This window comes from Akebia trifoliata, chromosome 4, assembly GCF_017979445.1.
Source record: "Akebia trifoliata isolate Shusen 1 chromosome 4, ASM1797944v1, whole genome shotgun sequence".
Taxonomy (NCBI): Eukaryota; Viridiplantae; Streptophyta; class Magnoliopsida; order Ranunculales; family Lardizabalaceae; genus Akebia; species Akebia trifoliata.
In genome coordinates this window covers 7,576,652-7,595,302 of record NC_141378.1, presented here as the reverse complement: position 1 = coordinate 7,595,302, position 18,651 = coordinate 7,576,652, and the positions used below count along the sequence as shown (strand labels likewise).

Sequence of the window (18,651 nt, the reverse complement as noted above, 5' to 3'; positions counted from 1 at the left end):
AGATAAATGCGGATCTTTGATCCAAGTAAGAAATCCAAAGTTGCTCTCCAATAATAAATTAACCTAATTTTGTTGTTATACACCCTTCTCAAATACTAGGCAGCATATACAAATGCACATAAGTGGTAAGCCGAACCTTGATAAGCTCTTCAAGAAGAGTAGGTCAAGTGTTTGAAACCACCCTCTAAGGTTTGACTGACCCTCAACTCAACATGTTGCACGTAGGACTTTTCTATAGGATTAGTCCCACTCGAAGGGTGGGGATGGATACCCACAATATAAAATAAAAATAAAAATGTACAAATGCATATGTATTAGGCCAGGCTATATGCACCCACCATTTGAACTCACTGCACGCACATAAAGCACATTTTGTATGGAAGAAAGTGGGTGCACTACCCATAAAGGTGGGTGCAAATAGAACAGCCCATCGCAAAATTTAGGATTTATACCATGATTTAAAGTTGTATACTTATTTTTAAAACACTTTAAAATTTTTAACTATATAATCTAATTTTAAATCATATTTTCATCATTTACTATATTATAAAGTTTTTTTTTTTTTGTAATTTCAAAAATTAATTAAGGTTATTTTGTAGAATAAAATAAAAAATATATATTTTGTAGTTTAAAAAAAAAAAAAAAACTAAAAACCAAATGTAGTTACAGGGGTTCATGGGTTCAACTCTATTTTCACTGATGAAAATGGCCATGATAATAGTGCGGTTATATGCAAAAGCGGGGGCCATTACTGGTTTTCCCAATTTTGGTGTAAACAAACCTCTATCGAGGGGACTAGATTCCCAAACTTACCCACCCCTCTCTCTCTCTCTCTCTGAATTTGGATTGGAAGAAAAAGATCGATGGTTAAAAATAAAGAATGTTAAACCTAACTTTAGACATTTATTTGATTTTATTATTAGGTGTCATCTTACTGAAACATTCATTATTTTGTTCATTTTTTTTCCATAAAATATTAAATGTACCATCAAACATTTTTCTTCTTCTCCATCACTAAATGAAACTTTGATTTTGCCCAACTAATCTTGTATTTAACTCACATGAGTATGGTTTTCAAGGATGTCAATCATTATTGTCTCAACATGAGAAAGGGGTTTCCCAAAATGGGGAGACACGATGTGATTAAACACATGATCCACATTGTGCCCCTTACCTCAGCTTTCACATATAAGAAGCCCTATTCGCCCAAAGAAGTTCGAAAAAACACGCGAGCCAAACCACCCCAGTTCGATCACATGGTTTATCAACAGTATACAACTCTTGCATACAATATATTTATGATTCCTCAATATTAACACAATATAGAAAGCTTTTAAAAACCAAAAAGAACAAAAATTTCTACCCAGCTTCAACAAATTCTAAGGTGTCCATTATTATTCTGAAAAAATTCTAGGCAACACATGATGATACGGGGACTGGGGGCTGATGTGGGGGTGTCCCGATCACATTTCTTACCTCTATGCCTTCCTTTGACAAGTGTTCTTTCACAAATTGTATGGGTACCTGCAAGTCCACAAAAGACATCTGTTTATCGACTGCATTTGCATCTTAACGAACTAAATATTCCCAACATCAAGTAACGAGACCAGAAAAAACGAATAAAACAGTTTGAACTGAACTCGGTTGCATGTTGCCTCTTCACCAGAGTAATAATTATTCTTCTATTTTCAGAAAATGGACTCAATTCACGACGTCGTGGTTGAGGAGTAGAATGTCAAAACAATTGAGCCATGGATGGGTTCAAGGCTAGTAATAGTTGATCACCCATTCCCCGCAAATATAATCAAGGAAAAGCGAACCTACCAATTTTCAAATAAATGAAATTGAAGTCCGCACTTCTAACTACTAATCTGCATCAGCATGTTTGCTTCAAGTGCAATTCATCATGTCAAGAGAAAGTTAGTTGAGCTAGAACACAAGATTTGATTTGAACCAAAACTAATAAATATACCTCATGAAAATGTGTTACAGAAGATATGTAGATAAAGTGGAGGTACGCTCTCGCTAGTGACTGCATGTATAAAGATCAAACTAAAGGAAAATGTTAACAAAAAGAAAATATGACGTACGATACTTTAGAGTTGGACATATTGGGCAATGGGCAGTCAAGAGACAAGAAGCTTCTAGAAATGCAACCGGAAATGGGCGATCTAAGTGAGTATAGGATTAGCCCCAATAGGAGATAAAATAAAGGTAAGTAGATTGAAAAGTTTGGGCATATACAAAAAGATTAACGGTACTAACGAGGAGTGTTTTGGTGCAAATCAAGACTCAAAAGCACAAGAGAAAGGTTGAAAAGAACATGGATGAAGGTAATACCAAAAGATTTGAAGACACTTACCTTACGAAGATACGACTCAGGAAACAATTAAATGCGCAATATGGTTCATGTTCCAACCCCAATTTGGAGATAAAGCATAGATGATGACTTGTGAAGAAATGGAAGATAGAAATTTTGAATGCTAGGAGTAGAATCCTCACCTCACGAGATCATAATTAATATTTTATGGCTTTCTTGAGTTTAAAGGTGTATTCTGTGAAGAGTTTGTCTTTAGGTGGGAGCCTGTGTGTTCTTCAAGTTAAGTCTTTCTTTTGCTTTCTTTGCTTTAAGGTTGGTCACCTCTTTTGTACATACTTCTCTTTCTTTTTTTGAATAAGTCTCATATCATCTAATCGAACAAGTATTTGTGTTTCTTTTTCTTTCATTTATTGTAACTATTTCTGAAACTTTTAGTGCTTTATTAAATTCATCGCTGTTCATAGATTAGTGAGTGAAATGAAGTGATTTTCTAAGAATTACCTCCTTTCTATGGAAAATGCCAGCAGCGAGTGCAGCAGAAGCATTTGTTTTCTTAAAAACCTCTGAGAAGTGTTCAACTGCACCTGCACCACTACTCGCTATTACGGGGATGGACACAGCATCTGAGACCAGCTTTATAAGGTCTATATCGAAACCTTTTCCTTGGCCTGCGACAACAGTAAATAAGATTTTCAAAACTAGAATTAGCTGTCCTAGAATGAAAAAGGACGCACATAAGGTAATCTAAGAAGAAAACAGAACACAAAATACAAATAATTGAATCAACCTCGATAAACCATTGTCCCTCTCAGGGCATCAAATGAGATCAGTTTTTTCTCATTGTAAGAGAATTTATTGAACAAAGAGAAATTATTGGACTAAACTATGTCCAAACTATCCACAAGTCCTGCCTACTATGGTTAACGGTATCAACTGAGCCCCACATCAAGATAATTCTCTGTAGTGGAAAAAAAAACATAGCCACAGGTGCATGTAGGTCCATCAAAAGAAAAATGGACATTAAAGTAATCCTTGATTTTGTTTGGGGGAAAAAGAGAGGGAAAAAAACACATGAATACGGCTATTTCCTGAAGGGTTGATGATCAACTGGACCCCACATCAAGCTAATTCTCTGTAGTGGAAAAAAAACATGGCCATAGGTGTATGTAAGTCCGTCAAAAGAAAAATTGGACATTAAAGTAATCCTTGATTTTGTTTGGGTAAAAAAAAAAACACATGAATACAGCTATTTCCTGAAGTGTTGATGATCAAAATTTAGGATTTCAGCTACCAGTTCTTTGTAAGAATAATATTATTGATTTTAAATGACATAACACAATTTCCTTTGTTTCATTCCACCAGGACATTAGCATTCTACGGTTTAACAATCCTTGGTGATGTTGAGGTCTTGCTCTTTTTTTTTTTCCCTTAAAACATAATTAAAAAGGGATTTTCACTGTTATTGAACAAGATCCAAGGCATTTTGTTCCATTGAGAACACTTAGGATTGGTTGGATTACCATCCTTTATGAACTTTGTATGGTTTATAGATCTAAAACACATGGCAGTGTGTCAAGTTGAAATCTACCTATGTCAAAAACAAATAAAATATAAATGATTACTTAAACTTTTATAATTACGGAATATAAAAAAATCACTTTACCATCACAATCAATGCAATTGAGTAATATTTCCCCAGCTCCTAGCTCTTCAACAGCTTTTGCAAGCTCATAAGCTCCAATAGGCCGGCCCTCTCGCCCGCCATTAACCTGCATGTAGAGCAACAAACAAAAAGGAATTTAAGATGCATAGAATCGTGTACCCATGTTGACCATTAAACCAAAGAGGTCCAATGCATACTATCTAAGGAGAGTATCTCATGGTTTGAACAATTTCAAGATCCTGCCAGAGATTCCATCCAAGACGGATTTCTTAATTTGATCCACCTCTCTAAACTAAATTCTGTCTTCTTTTTTGTTAAGGCTTAAGTGTGAAGGTGGGGTTTTTGATCTAAAGTCCTTTGCATTTCCACACATAGACTTTACCACCTTGCCGACGTGGCACCTTCCAAACGACGTTCTCTCCAATTATTTAATTAATCATGAAAGGATTACCACTGATATTAGCTCCATGTATAAGTCCACTGATAAAACAGTAAATCACCTTCATATCCACTGATGTTGCTAGGAAGGATTGGGTGGATCGTTTTCTTACCAATTTTTTATTGGTTGGACTTTGTACTCTTAATCATGACCTCCTAAACAGGCACATTATAGCTCTCTCTTTTCGAGGGTGAGTTCTTTGGATATTATTACCATTTGGTGCTGTACACTTACACAATTTCCTATATGAGGGACCATCTGGAAGGAATGCAACAAGAGTGACTTCATGGAAAAGAAGAAGAAGACTGCTCGACCCCCTAGGCTTGTAGTTTATTTTATTTTATTTAAATGCTTTTTGTTAGTAAATATGTTAATTATAAGAAATATTAGAAAGAACCACAGTTGACATTGTTCGCGTCTTTGGCTGACATCAACAAGATTAGTTTTAACATCGTGAAAGAAGAAAGGGTTACCGTGCACTGATACCAAGCATATTCTTCTCCATTTGGGCCTGCAACAAGTACACAAATTATGGTAGCAATACACATTCAGTCTTAGTGAAAGTTGGGTGGTAAGTAAAAGCAGCTGGAGCCAACATCAAGAAGTGACAGAGGCAAGGCACAAAGTTTTCAGCAACAACCAACCAAATTCAGTACAGAAGATTGAAGCATCTTACCTGGATTTGTAACTCGAACAGCCTTGAATTCTACATCTTCAGGATTATTGAGATACACTCTACAAGGATCAATACTTACAACCACTGCCTAAGAAAGAAGTATTAAATCAATAAACTAGCTAGGAAATGCATTTTAAGTAACATAATATCTATTTTTTAAAATTTTTTTTTTTGGGGGGGTTGGGGGGAGATATCACTCTATTTTATTTTTTATGCAAAAGGGTGTCACTTCTAATTAGAAAGGTGAGTGTTAATTCGGAGAACTCAAATTTGTTATGACCTGATAAGAGAAATAGTTGAGTCCATTAATTACTATCAAAATAAACATAACACGCATTCTGAATACTAAAACCAGCACTTCACATGGATCGAAATGACACATATTAGAAGACAAAACATAGAGACATGAACATGGAAAGAGACAGAAAATTTTCCATAAAATAATCAGTGAATAAAGAATTCCTAAGATCTGAATGCTTGCTTCAAAATTCTTTTCTTTTTTGGATAATAAACAAAAAAAAATAAAAAAAAGTAACAAGAAGATATATACCAATCAAATTAAAAGGAAAATTTGATAAACGGCAATAAGACCAGCTATGCTTTATAGAGCTGAATGTCGAGGGGTCAAGAAACATCAATTTGAAGCATTAGGACACTAAAATGGATGATTGGAAAGCCAGGAAAAATAAAATTAGAAATGAACCCATTCAAGAAAATGTAGGAGAAGCCCCAATAGGCAATAAGCTTAGAGAAAATCGAAACAAAGGCTGATTGCAGCCTCTTTTTAAAAGAAATATTCAAGTTGTAGGTCCTAAAAGAGGAAGAACCAAAAGAACGTAGATGGAGATAGTGAAAACAAATATGAACACATTTTCAATAATAGAAGACTTCGCTCTAGATAGAGAGTTAAGATACAACGGAAAAAGAAACTTTTAAGGGTCTGTTTTGACAAGAAAAGGCATTCCCAATAGGATGGAACAGTTGTTGAGAAAACCATTTTCTTAAGATAATGAAATATCAATGTTTGGAAGCATAGAAGAAAATAAAAAGGACTATTCCAGTGCTTAATAGTTGTCGAAAATCGGTGGGAAATTTCTGTTTGATCAATGTGAAGAACACTAAATGAATGACAACTGCTCGACTAAGGTTATGATACTGCTCCAAAACCAACATATGGTTCAATGCAGGTTATATTGTTAACATGATCAAATTCTATGTGCACGTAACTTTGTTTAAACAATGGAAATGTTAGATAAGAACTCAACAAAGGGAGGATGCCATCACCAGAAACAATATGCAGCAGGCGATGGTGAGGGAACACAAAGAGGAAAAGATAGAACAAATGGCAGGTTCGTGTGTGTGTGTGTGGGGAGGGGGGGGGGGAGCTAGAAAAAAAACACAATGATTTCTCACAACCATGTGAAATTATATTTTCCTAGGGATGGGGTGATGCATGACTGGCCTAGGGTTGATTCGCTTGTCTTGACGAATCCATGTCGGAAACCCTACATGGAGGATTAGACCAAAAGAGAAAACTCTGTTCAAAACTAAACTCAATTCACTGACCAACGTCAGTTACTGTCTTACATCAATAAAACCTCCCTAGCCAAATATTCTATTTCTAATCAAACTCAAACAAAAATTATCCTACTACAATTCAAATACTCCGAACTAATCTCTATCCAAAACTTATCTTTTTAAATAAAGAATAAAAAATATTTAATCCTAAATTCTTGTTCATAAGGAGCTTCCTAATTGTACTTATTCAACTTTATCCTCATCTAAGCTCTTTGGATGGGATATTTGATGCAATGTAATGCAAGTGCATTGGGGCATGGATTTGCTACTTCATAGGGTATGGGAAAATTAACTCAATACACTCTTGCAACTCATTTCTCAAGGGAAAAAAAATCCTGGGAAATTGGTGAGACAAATACGTAAATTTGTTAACTTCTCAAGAAAATGCATTTTCTTATATTTCTTTAAACAAACAAACCTTAAAAGAAAGTGAAACCACAAACCAGTATCACAAAACAAGGAAATGCCGATTACCAGTAAAATCTTTCAATTAATATCATGAAACCACTACAATATCAAAAGTTAGTCGATGAATCTGCAAACTCCAAAACCTACTTCAATCCCTAGAGTTTTTTTATTTATTTATAAGTGGAGATGATTTTATTAAAATTCACCTACTACAATTTTTTGAATATGGAAAATTTCCTGCAAAAACTTCCCTATCATTTAATTTTGCCTTTTTGACTATCCAGAGAAAACATCTCCAACATCTTTTTTGGAAAACCCATTGCATAACAGACAAGGAAATAGAGAAATAACACTCTGAGAGAAAATGCAACAAGATAGGAGGTGGTTAGTGTTTGCCCCATTGGCCATACAAATGGCACATCAACCAGGGATTATAATACCTTGATTATTACAATGATCCACTATGAGATTATCTAACATTGTCGCCCAAGCCTTTCACTTGATGGAATTGACTTTCCCTATATTATTTTGATTGGAAATTGCTCTCTTAAAATCATTGTAGAAGGCGTAAACACCTCAAATTGTGCGAGCCCAGCTCAGTAAAGAAAATACTTTATACATCTTGAATAAGGTTTAAAATCAAAATAAAAGTCTAATGACAAGAATAGGAAAGTATTTGACTAAAGTCCACGTTAAAATTTAATTCAAACCCCAAGAGATCAATTTGGCCCATGGACCTTTTACCCTTTCAAAAAAGGGATCACACAACACCCTCTCATTCATTCTCCCCAAAGCTTGTCACTTGACAAAGCCTCATATGTCATTCAAAATCAAGAAGAAAGCATACTTGAGACTCCTATAAATTTATCAAAAATCATGGCGATAGACTATTTTACTTTCAAAAGACAAAAAATACCAAAATACATGTACTTGGTTCTTTTTGCCACATGCCACACTTTAAGAGGGTCCATTTTAAAGATATGCATTCACCCATACTTTTTGAGATATTTACATGGGAATCAAAGCCCATCTTTCCACATGTCTCTCCCTCATTTGGCCTCTTAAAAATCACTTTTCATATACCACTCCACCTTTCCAAATATCTCCCTCATTTGCTCTCTGAAAAATCATTTTTCACATCTCTCATTGTCCTTTCCAAAATCACTTTTCCTTCCATCGTCAAGATTTTGTCACATGGCATAGCCCACATAGACTTGGACAAATGATAGGTGAAGTGGTAGTTGAAAAGTGAGAAGAAAAATAAGAGATAAACATATGAAAAGGTGAGCTTTAGTTCCCATGTAAATATCTCAAAAAGCATAGGCAAATACATATATTCCAAATAGACCTTCTTAGAGTGTGGCATGTGACAAAAATGATCAAGTACATGCACTTTAGTGTTTTTTTTCTTACAATGGTAAAATAATTTATTTTCATGATTTTTGACATATTTACAAGGGTCCCAACTATGTTTTTTTTTTAATCTTGAATTTTGTTAGGAGCACCATGAAGATTTCCTACAAAGAGTTAACCTACCAATGGGCTTTAAGCAATGGCCCACCAATGATAATTTTCCTTGGATATTGAGATTTATGAGACTTTGTTAAGTGACAAGCTTTCGGGAGAATAAATGAGAAGGTGCCATGAGGCTCCCTTTTTTAAGGGTAAAAGGTCCATAAACCAAATTGATGTCTTGGGCCTTGAATTAATTTTGGATTTTAAAATAGACTTTTGATCAAACACTTCCCTACTCTGATCATTGGGCCTTGCACTTTGATTTTAAACCTTATCAAAGGTCTATAAAGTATTTTATTAATTGGGCTTGCACAATTTGGGGTGTTTACAGAACGAGCTCGCAAAAAACATGCATTTTAAATCCCTGTGCTAAATACAACTAACTTCTTCCCCTAGATTAATTAACTACGGAGAATAACATCAACAAATAAGGGTGTATCTCACACAACTTTTCCACACTGAACCAATCATCCTTCCATAATTTGACCTTATCACCATTGATCGCTTTAAAACTGTCTCTAGCAAAATCTTTATGGCCCATCATAATCACATTGCATAGACCTAGTCCACAAGAAGCCTCAACCTTCCGCCAATCAATATTCAGATGTTTGATTCCAAATTTCTAACCAACGACTCTCCTCCAAAGGGCAAGCCTCTCTTTGCTAAATCTTCATAACTACTTCCCAATAAGAGCCTTAATTATAATAAGATTTTCTCAACCCTATCCCCACATTTCTTTGGCTGATGCACAACCTTCCATTCAACCAAATGAAATTTCTTCTTCAGACCCATGTCATGCCAACAAAAATTTCCTTTGAATCTTATATAATAAAGCACAATGATAACTACACTATCCCACTTTATTGCCTTTCCTCTTCACCCCCTTCAACTTCCTTGTCTTTCCTATCCTCCCCACCTCCTTTCAATAATATCCCTCCAATTTTACTATCTTTCCTCTTTTACCCCAATTTTCAATAATACCCCTTAAACTTTACCATTTTTCATTTTTTACCCCTTCAACTTTATTGTCTTTCCTATCCTCCCCCCCCCCCCCCCTCCTTCAATAATATCCCTCAAACTTTACTATTTTTCCTCTTTTACCCCTTTAATCCCAAAGTGGATGCCTATGTCGTAGCCACAGGCAAAGATAAATGTCAGGTTTTCAATATGCTTGGCAACTGAAACAGACATTTGGGGGAAAAAATACATACTATAGTATAGTGCTTGTTGGAGAAGTAGATTTCCCCCTCTCAAGGATAGATAATTCTTCTTCCACTTCACAATCATATCACAAAAGCTTTTAGAGCTAGAGCATATCCCCAATTGAAGATCAGGATATGCAATAGGAAAAGTGCCCATAAGGTATGCCAAACATCTAGCATGCTCATCAATGATTTTCTCCACAAGTCCCCGATATCTATGACGATACTTTTCTTAAATTCACTCAAAGCCTAAAGGTTGCCTGAAAACACTGAAGAACACCTAAGCATTTTCCACCTATCCTCAACAAGTAACAAGCATAGGAAAACAAGGGTGTCATTCGCATACTGAAGGTGGGAAATTAATAAAAGGCTAAAGGACTAAAACATATTGATAATAAAAGAGGGAAAGTGCCTTGGCTTAAATACCTATAGCTTCCAAAAATTCTTGTAGGGAATTCATAGACTGAAGACCGAGAAGGAAACCATTGGTATGTATTCACCTCACCCATTCCCTCCACCTCCACCCAAAGCCTACTCGGAAAGCAATCAAGGAAAACTCCTTACGAATAGTCATGAGCCTTTTTCAAGATCTTACACACCACCCCTTGTTTTCAGGGTTCTTGAGTCAATGTATTCACTGATTATTAACGCTCCATCAAGAATTTCTCCCAATAAAGAAATTCTTCAATTCCCACCAATCACTAAATCTATAACCTCCTTAGGACAAGAAGAAAGAACCTTAGCCACATCATTATATACACAACTTGCACGCTAAAATTCTGGTCGCATCTAAAAATTGCTCAGTTTCGTTCACACAAATAAAAGTCCAGTCGCAAGGGTTAATACTGGGGGGAAAAAAGATGCACACAATCAACAAGAAGAAAAACAGGAGAGTTAAGAGATGGCAACAATTAGCCACCCAAAAAATTACCTGATTCCCATAAACCCGAGAAATTTGTTCCAAGCTGCTATTTCCAGTCTTTACCTTAAAATTATTTAAAGAAACATCACCCAAAAAATATAAATTGCCAATACTAGTCATACTACTGAGGAAACAGTTGTAAAAAGTGCACTGCATACCCCAGTTCTTAAATATGCTTCAGCGGCATAAACAGCATCACTTCCAATGGAAATCTTATCTGCACCAGACCTAAAATATTCCGATGCTACTTCCAAACTAGAATAGTCCCTGAGAAAAGACGGGAATATGTGAGAAAAACAACAATTTTACTCTCTTAAACACAAGCAATTGCCTGATTGTTAGTAGTCACTAGCACAGGAGGGCATTTCTCAGGAAAACCTTAAAATTGTACCTAAAATTTACAAAATCAAGTACTTAATGGTCAATTGGTTTTAAAAAAAGCACCAAAGAGTACCTCCCATTGCCATCAGTGAAGTCTCTTATACCACCACCAACTGTAAGTGGTACAAAAACATTTTCTGAAGTGCAGCGTAGTACCTATAAAAAACATCAAGTGGTTAATAATATTTATTTTGTTCAAGTACCTAATAATTAGATAAACCAATAGAAGAAAAAAACATTATATGTCCAATATATAAGAAATTAACATAAGAAAAATCTATTCTAAAACATTCAATTTAATTGTTGAATAACATACCTCCAACATTGGTAAATCACCTAGAGGGAAGTCACGGAAACCAGTTATATTCAAAAAACTAACCTGCAAAGGCATTTCACTACTTAAAGAGGATATCATCTCTTCAAAAACATTTAAAATTAAAGAGAAGAGACTTACTTCATCAGCCCCATCTTTATAATACTGCCCAGCAAGCTCCACTGGCTTTCCAAGGTTTCTCACCTTTAATTATTAAATTTAAAAAATGATAATAAGTTAACAAATGCCAATGCAAATCTCAAACAAAGATTGAAAAGTAAAGAGGAATATGCACACAAGTCGGGTCAAACGGATTCAAGTTTACAGTGACTTTATACAATAAAAATCATGACAAGGAACATAACATAATCATGCCATTGTTTCTTTTCTAATGAACATATCACCTGTCCTATGGGGAAACTGGCTGGAATTCAGTTAAGATCTTAAATTGAATGTAACTAAAACATCTTTCAAGATAATGGATACCAGTTCAAAAAAGGGATAAATAATGTTAGAGAGATTCTATTGATACGCCAACTTTTGCTAACACCACCCCAATTAATATGTAAATCAACAAAGAATTAGCACACTCTTGGGGTGGCGCTAGCAAAAGTTGGGGTGGCATAGAATCTCTCTAATTTTATTGGCCGAAGGGGCATATATTCAACATAATGAACAGAAACCAGGTCAGAGAGATTTGCTGATTATTTTGCAACACATGGCTTACACAGAAATTATATGTACGAACAACTGAAAACGTCAAGGTCGTGCAAATTTTGTAGAGTTTAGGCATCAAAAATGTTGTCACAAAAAATGAAGCACAGTCATGTCCAGTACTCCAGTTTGCTACAGCTAATAACCCAAATAGTTGGGACAAGGCTCGGATGATGATGATGATTTGGACTTAGATCGTTTGCTTATAGTTGATCGAATATATTGGAAACATAAGGAGTCAAATAACAAGCATTCTTGAAAGCATATTCGTGATTAGATGTTAAGGCATTAAAAAAAATCCATACCTCATTCTCTACTGTATCTTCTCTCACATCATATTGATCTCCTTTTGTCACAACAAGGTCTCCATTATCATTTGTCCTCACATCAAGACATGCAATTACCTGAACTAATACCGGAGCAATCAGTGAAGAGATGCCTAATAGTGAGTAAATCTAATAAAATGCTACATAAAGAATTAGTAATGCGATTTGGTAGACACTGTTGCAATTTTCAAATAACAAATGATGAATTTTTACAGAAGAAAGACAACTTAAGAGTAACAAATCATTTCCAAATTGAAGAACTCTTACTCTCTTGGCAAGTCTTGAAGCTTTTCCTTTAGTTGCCCTCTGTATTTTGGGTGAAGCTTTCAGATGGTTAGTTGAACCAACAGACATGAGTGGTCATGAAATATGCATTGTAGATGCATTTATCTCAAAGGTTTAAAGGCTACCTTTGTCGAGTGCGACTTTGAATGCAAGAACCTTCCCAGTATTGAAAGACCAACATCTGAAAGATTCATTTCCAATCTACATAAGTATGATAAGGTTTACCATTATTAATGGAACAAATATTGCCAAATACACCAATCAACAATAAGAAGGTGATCCAATCAATGGGTAACAACTAGTAAGTACTATTCAACAGAACACGTATGAACAAAGAGGTCCTAATGCTTTTGCCAAAGTTTTACCGTCCATTAACAGATTTTGAAATTCCAAATCACATGGCAAACCGTATCAGACAATAACCGCACATGCAACATTTAGAGAGAGTGTGTCGAACGATAGATGGATTCCACATCATAACGTAGAATGAGAATTCGTAACCATAATCCTGGGTCGATCACTATTTCCAATTCAACTGGACAACTCAATAAGTCAACTAGCAGAACAACCCAGATTAATATTCAGATGAGAAATGCAGTAAAAAAAAAGTATACCTATATGGTCACACCCACGTTTGTTACACAGGACTGAAGAAATCTCAAGATAGAACAGCTTAATATAAAAACAAAATTCAGACCAACGCCCACAAAGACCAAAAATGAGAAAAGAATATAACATTCTAGTGCACTTTAAAATGACCTATTTTATTTGTCCATCCCAAATATTGGGAACTGTAACATGAATCCTATTTTGTCATTCAATTATCTAGAGATGTATCTATTGTCAAGGCATGTTTATACAGATCTTATTACTACCGAAATCCACATCACTTTAGTTTGAAGAAATGTGTAAGATTGAAGAATAAGGTTTTCTTCTTAAAAGAGACATGATTTCTCAAAAAGTTACTCGTACCGGTATCATTTCTAGTCCTATTACTCACTGTTTTCGGTTGTTTTGCTGTCTTTGTGGTTCGTTTACATCACAATCTGGAAGTTGTGTTGTGTGAGTAGAAGCAAGTAGCCAACAATTCCAGGCTCGAGTAGGTTAAAACAATGGCATTATTTTTTAAAAGTTTTAAGTGAGTAAAACTGTAAAAGAATAACAATCATCTACAAGAACTAAATAAGCAATAGCATGCATTAATGACTGAAAAACAAATGAAAGTTTCCTTTTAGTATGCAACGGCAGAAAATGGTAAATAGGTGATGATAGAACACAGGTAACAAGCATTTAATGTGGTTTTCCCCAGTGGACAAAGCCACACTATCAGCATATAAAACAAGAGGGTATAATTGTTGACAACAAACAACTTCTTGCCTCCACTCTTTTCTGGGTGAAACTGGACCGCGTGCACATTTCCCTTTTTAATAGAAGCAATGAAATTGTCACCATAATTGCATGTTGATGAGATCCACTCTTCATTAGCTTTTGACTACAACAAACATAAATAAATAACTTGCATCAGCAATCTGAATTCAAGTCAGAAATGTGTAATTGAAGTAAGAAATGATGGCACGATTGATACAGGCATTGCACGATATGAGTGAACAAAATAGACATGTTGTCCGCCAACGTCATCCAAAATTCCTGATTCTTTAGTGATTTGCAAAGAATTCCAACCAATATGAGGTACTCTGAAACCATTAGACGAGTCGAAACGTCCAACCACCCCGGGTATCAAGCCAAGACCTTTTACTGCAAAGTACATAATACAGCTGTCACTTTTACTTCAATTAAGAAAAAACCTTTAAAATACAAAAGTTTCATAAGTTCTACTTCCAAACAGCACAACCCTATGCTAGAAAGTTTTTTTTTTTTTTTTTAAACCAATTATAGTATAGAAGGCCAAAGCAATAAATAGGCTAATGTTACAACCCCTCACGTCAACAAAGAGGCACTACAGCAGTAAAAAGCATGATTCCGTGCAGAGGACTGGAAGTCAAGGTAGCTTAGAAGTATGAACGAGATGGCTGCTTGCCCCTACCCCAACCCAATACTGACTAGAGAGGAAATTACTTGCATGCATAACACATATAAAGGGAGCGGAGCACATTAAAGTTGTACCTCAAAGTTACCCAAAAAGTGAGCAAATTCCCATCCATAAACATGGCAAAGTAAGTGTTTTTGGTAGGAGATCAATAAAGATTTGAGAATTGTGTGGTCTACCAACAAGGTAGCATACAGCACAGAGCAATTAAATGCAATGACTGGTTATTATAAGGCCATGTTCATTAAACATTCTCATAATCAAGTCTCGGAGTCAAAATGGAAAATGTGTCTATAAAGATGTTTGGCAACCAAATCTGTCAAAATTGTTTCAAAAAGAAAAGGAAAAGTTGTTCATAGAATGAGAATGAAAAAACTTCTTGTGTCGTTTGGTAACACCACTAAAAGAAATGTTTTTGCCAGAATGGTTTTTTGCAGAATCAATTCCTGAACCAGAATCACCTTTGACAGACTTGTTATCAAATGGTCCTCGATAGGATATCAGTCTAGACAAAGCAAAAGTAAATGAAGTTTACAAAAAGTATCAGTTTTAAGTTATTGTAATTCTATCCTAAATATCTCTTGCAACAAAGAAGGATTCATGGTATGCCACACTTAGGATGATAATGCTAGCAAAATGCATATTTAGCGGAGCTAATAAAAGCAAAGAAAACACTAGGAAGAAAAAAGACATCAGACACTTGCCTGGTCCATTCTCCTCACTAGATTCAAAAAGTAGCTGAAGTCCAAGACAAATGCCTAAAAAAGGGCGGTCATTCTCTATGTAGGTACAGAGTGCTTCAGCCATCCTGCAAAACAAGCATTTCTAAGAATTTCTCATAACCAATGAATGTAATTAGGCAGTTAACACGGAAAGAACTATAAATAAATAAAAGTGAAAATGAAGGATTGATATCAAACAACATTGTCTTTTATCTAAAATATTAGCAATCATTATGTTATTGACGCCAAATAGTTGGGATAAAGCATATATATATATATATTGATTGAATCTAAGGGCCTTTTTCACTCAAGAAAGCTCTAATATCTTTTTTCAGCACAATTAGCAACCCAAATAGGTGGTGATTCATGATATCCTTGTTAAAGAATTAAAACACTAACCCATTCTGATTCAAGACATCCATTGCTGCAGCAAAGGCCCCAACTCCAGGAAAAATAAGGCGGTCAGCACTGAGAATGTCTTCCGGTGTACATACCTACAAAGAGAAAGAGCGAGAGAGTGAGTGATAGAGAAAGATTACACCCTGTGATGATTTATATAATTCATCCAAAACCAATAACTCCTCTCTGTCTCTCTCCTGTCATGTTATCTGACATTGAACACCCACTTGTATATAAAGGCTGTTGTTTTCAATATAACAAGTGTATAACAATATTTTGCAAGTGTTATTTCAGCGTAACAGTTCCACAAAAATTATTTAAATTAGAATCAATGGCTCTAAAACAACATTGCATGGAAAATAATGAATCCCTATAATGACACTGTAGCCGTTCAAATTATAAATTTGAATTTCATTTCATTTCAAATGCATTTTCTTTCGTTAAAATCATTTTGGTGCTTTGTAACATGATCATCAATCCACTTTTTAAGAAAAAAACAATCACTACAATGACCTTATGACTGTTTAAATAATAAATTTGAACTTCATTTCACTTCAAATGCATCTTCTTCTGTTAAAATATTTTTAATGTTTTGTAACATGAACATTGGATCCATTTTTTATGAAAATAACAGGCATTCTAACGACACAATAACCATTTAAATTATAAATTTGAACTTCATTTCATTTCAAATGCACTTTCTTTTGTTAAAATCCTTTGATGTTTTGCAAACATGAACATCAGGTCCATTTTTTTTTATGAAATAATGGTTGCTATAACAACACTATAACTGTTTAAATTATAAATTTGAACCTCATTTCATTTCAAATGCATTTTATTTTGTTAAAATCCTTTGAATGTTCTGTAACATGAACATTGGGTTCCTTAAAATAAAAATAAATAAAAAACATTATAATTGCCACAACAGAAAGCCAACCCAATGTTATGTATAGCAGACCCTTTTTAATTGCTTATAAGGCCACCACAAAATTACTACATAGCGGAATAAGAACTTCTAATTTGCAAAAAGGCATTATAGAAATTCTGACTTAATAAACATAGACTGAGATAGCTGAATGATACTTGTCAAAGATTGTTAAGTTTCCGAATTTCTTACTCTATAACAAAGTTGATTAAATAAAATTAGGGTTTCACATAGATTTTTCTAACCATTATCATTCCTACAACAAATTATCGAATAAAAGCAAATAACAACAAGAAAACTCACATCTTTAATGTCAAATCCGAGATATCTAATTGCGTTCCTCACGCTTCGAACATTTCCAGCTCCGTAATCCAACAGTGTGACAGCTAAAACAGAATAAAAATTGATTTTTTTTTCAGAAAGCATAGAATTAAGAAAATGTTTTGAGAAACAGAGAAAGGTGATTTTTTTTTTTTTTTACATGAATCTCCACCATTTGAGACAGCTCGAACAGAAAAATTCTTTGATTTGAAGTTGAAATCTTTTCTGGAGATTTCGTTGTGACGAAGAAAGAGGAGAGACGAAGGAGAAGGTGAAGAAAGCCTGAAGAGCGCCGCCTCCATTGTAAATGAGAGAGTTAATTGACTTCTCTCACACTCTCGCTTTTGTTTTATTATCTAATATCGATTTCTCACTTTCGTGATTTTGGCTTTAAAACTCGGTATCTCGTCTCGTCACAGACGAGTTGACTCGTACGACATATACCATTTCACTCAGCTTAAAATTATTTATTACTATACAAATAATTGTTACTATATATATACATATAATAAGATGGGTCAGGGGAAGTTTAGTCACAAGATCATATTTTTATTTATTAAATTTTTAAAAAAATATTTAAAAATAATAATAGTTGACTCAACATGTTTTATAGTCTCAAGATTTTTAGAATATTATTCGAGTCATCTTTGTTATCAAACAAGACAACATTCGTGAAAATTCACATTTAATAGCCACTTGTTATTGAATAATACTGAGATAACTCGAATGAGACATCTCAATCTCAATCAAGATTTGAATTTGTGTTCATGAACGATATTGAGATATCTTAGAGATGAGAGATTTTTTCCAATTCCCTAAATCAAAAAAGAAGAATGAAAGATTAAGACTAAGAAGAGGAAGATTGTGTACCTCGATATTTTTGTCTCACCTAATTCACAAATGACATCAAAAGTACTTGATTTTGGAATTGTTGATTTGGTACAAAATGTGCAATTTAGACGTACACACCACATTTTTGTGAATACATGAAATACCCGCCTGATGACATACCCATTGACCCATCTTCTCTAATAGGCTATTATAAAGTGACCCAAATGCTAGCATCAACCCCTAGATAAAAAACTTACATTCATCTTCTAAAATTCAGTTATCTTAAATCTTTTTAACCTCTATTATATATTATTTATATTCTATATAACCTTATTTACAATCCTTTGTTTTCAATGTAACATTAATGCTTTGACTAATGATTTTTTAACTCAACTTGACAGTCGAATTCAAAAACTCACTGACTTGTCATGCGCAAAGAACTGTAGATTCTTTCGCTTAAAATACACAATTGCAAATGACAGGTTGGTTGTGTATCTCGAGAAACAAAATCTACGATTGTTTGCCCATGTCACATTGATGAGTTTTGAGTCCCCTGTCAGATTGAGTTCAAAAATCAATACTTTAATGCTTTATATGAAAACCCTAGATTTTTTTACCTAGAGTCTCATTGTTCTTTTTTTAAATAAATAAATTAGACTTTAAT

The 18,651-nt window shown here is 34.5% G+C and overlaps 1 protein-coding gene across 2 annotated transcripts; it reads right to left on the bottom strand.

The window, feature by feature from the left end:
- Nucleotides 1-1,229: 1,229 nt before the first annotated feature.
- Nucleotides 1,230-17,503, bottom strand: AT-HF (HIS HF). Of its 2 annotated transcripts, XM_086439026.1 has the most exons (19): nucleotides 17,317-17,502; nucleotides 17,139-17,221; nucleotides 15,911-16,005; nucleotides 15,494-15,597; nucleotides 14,328-14,497; nucleotides 14,120-14,234; nucleotides 12,868-12,923; nucleotides 12,725-12,763; nucleotides 12,437-12,535; nucleotides 11,559-11,621; nucleotides 11,421-11,483; nucleotides 11,178-11,260; nucleotides 10,882-10,990; nucleotides 10,733-10,786; nucleotides 5,099-5,186; nucleotides 4,896-4,933; nucleotides 3,984-4,089; nucleotides 2,822-2,988; nucleotides 1,230-1,524 (listed from the first exon to the last, which is right to left on the bottom strand). In XM_086439026.1, the coding sequence occupies exons 1-19, from the start codon at nucleotides 17,456-17,458 to the stop codon at nucleotides 1,411-1,413; spliced, it is 1,788 nt and encodes a 595-aa protein (XP_086295152.1). In that variant the 5' UTR covers nucleotides 17,459-17,502; the 3' UTR covers nucleotides 1,230-1,410. The 2 variants fall into 2 exon arrangements, with proteins under 2 accessions (XP_086295152.1, XP_086295153.1); XM_086439027.1 differs by lacking the exons at nucleotides 4,896-4,933; nucleotides 5,099-5,186 and having other exon boundaries at nucleotides 17,317-17,503.
- Between the last annotated feature and the right edge of the window lie 1,148 nt (nucleotides 17,504-18,651).

Excerpts from the sequence above, each read along its gene's own strand:
- AT-HF (XM_086439026.1), bottom strand. The coding sequence starts at position 17,458 with ATGGAGGCGGCGCTCTTCAGGCTTTCTTCACCTTCTCCTTCGTCTCTC. Across the intron at positions 12,536-12,724 it reads CTTCAAGACTTGCCAAGAGA|GTAATTGCATGTCTTGATGT; the intron begins GTAAGAGTTCTT and ends GTATTAGTTCAG. Across the intron at positions 1,525-2,821 it reads GCATTTTCCATAGAAAGGAG|GTACCCATACAATTTGTGAA; the intron begins GTAATTCTTAGA and ends GTGGACTTGCAG.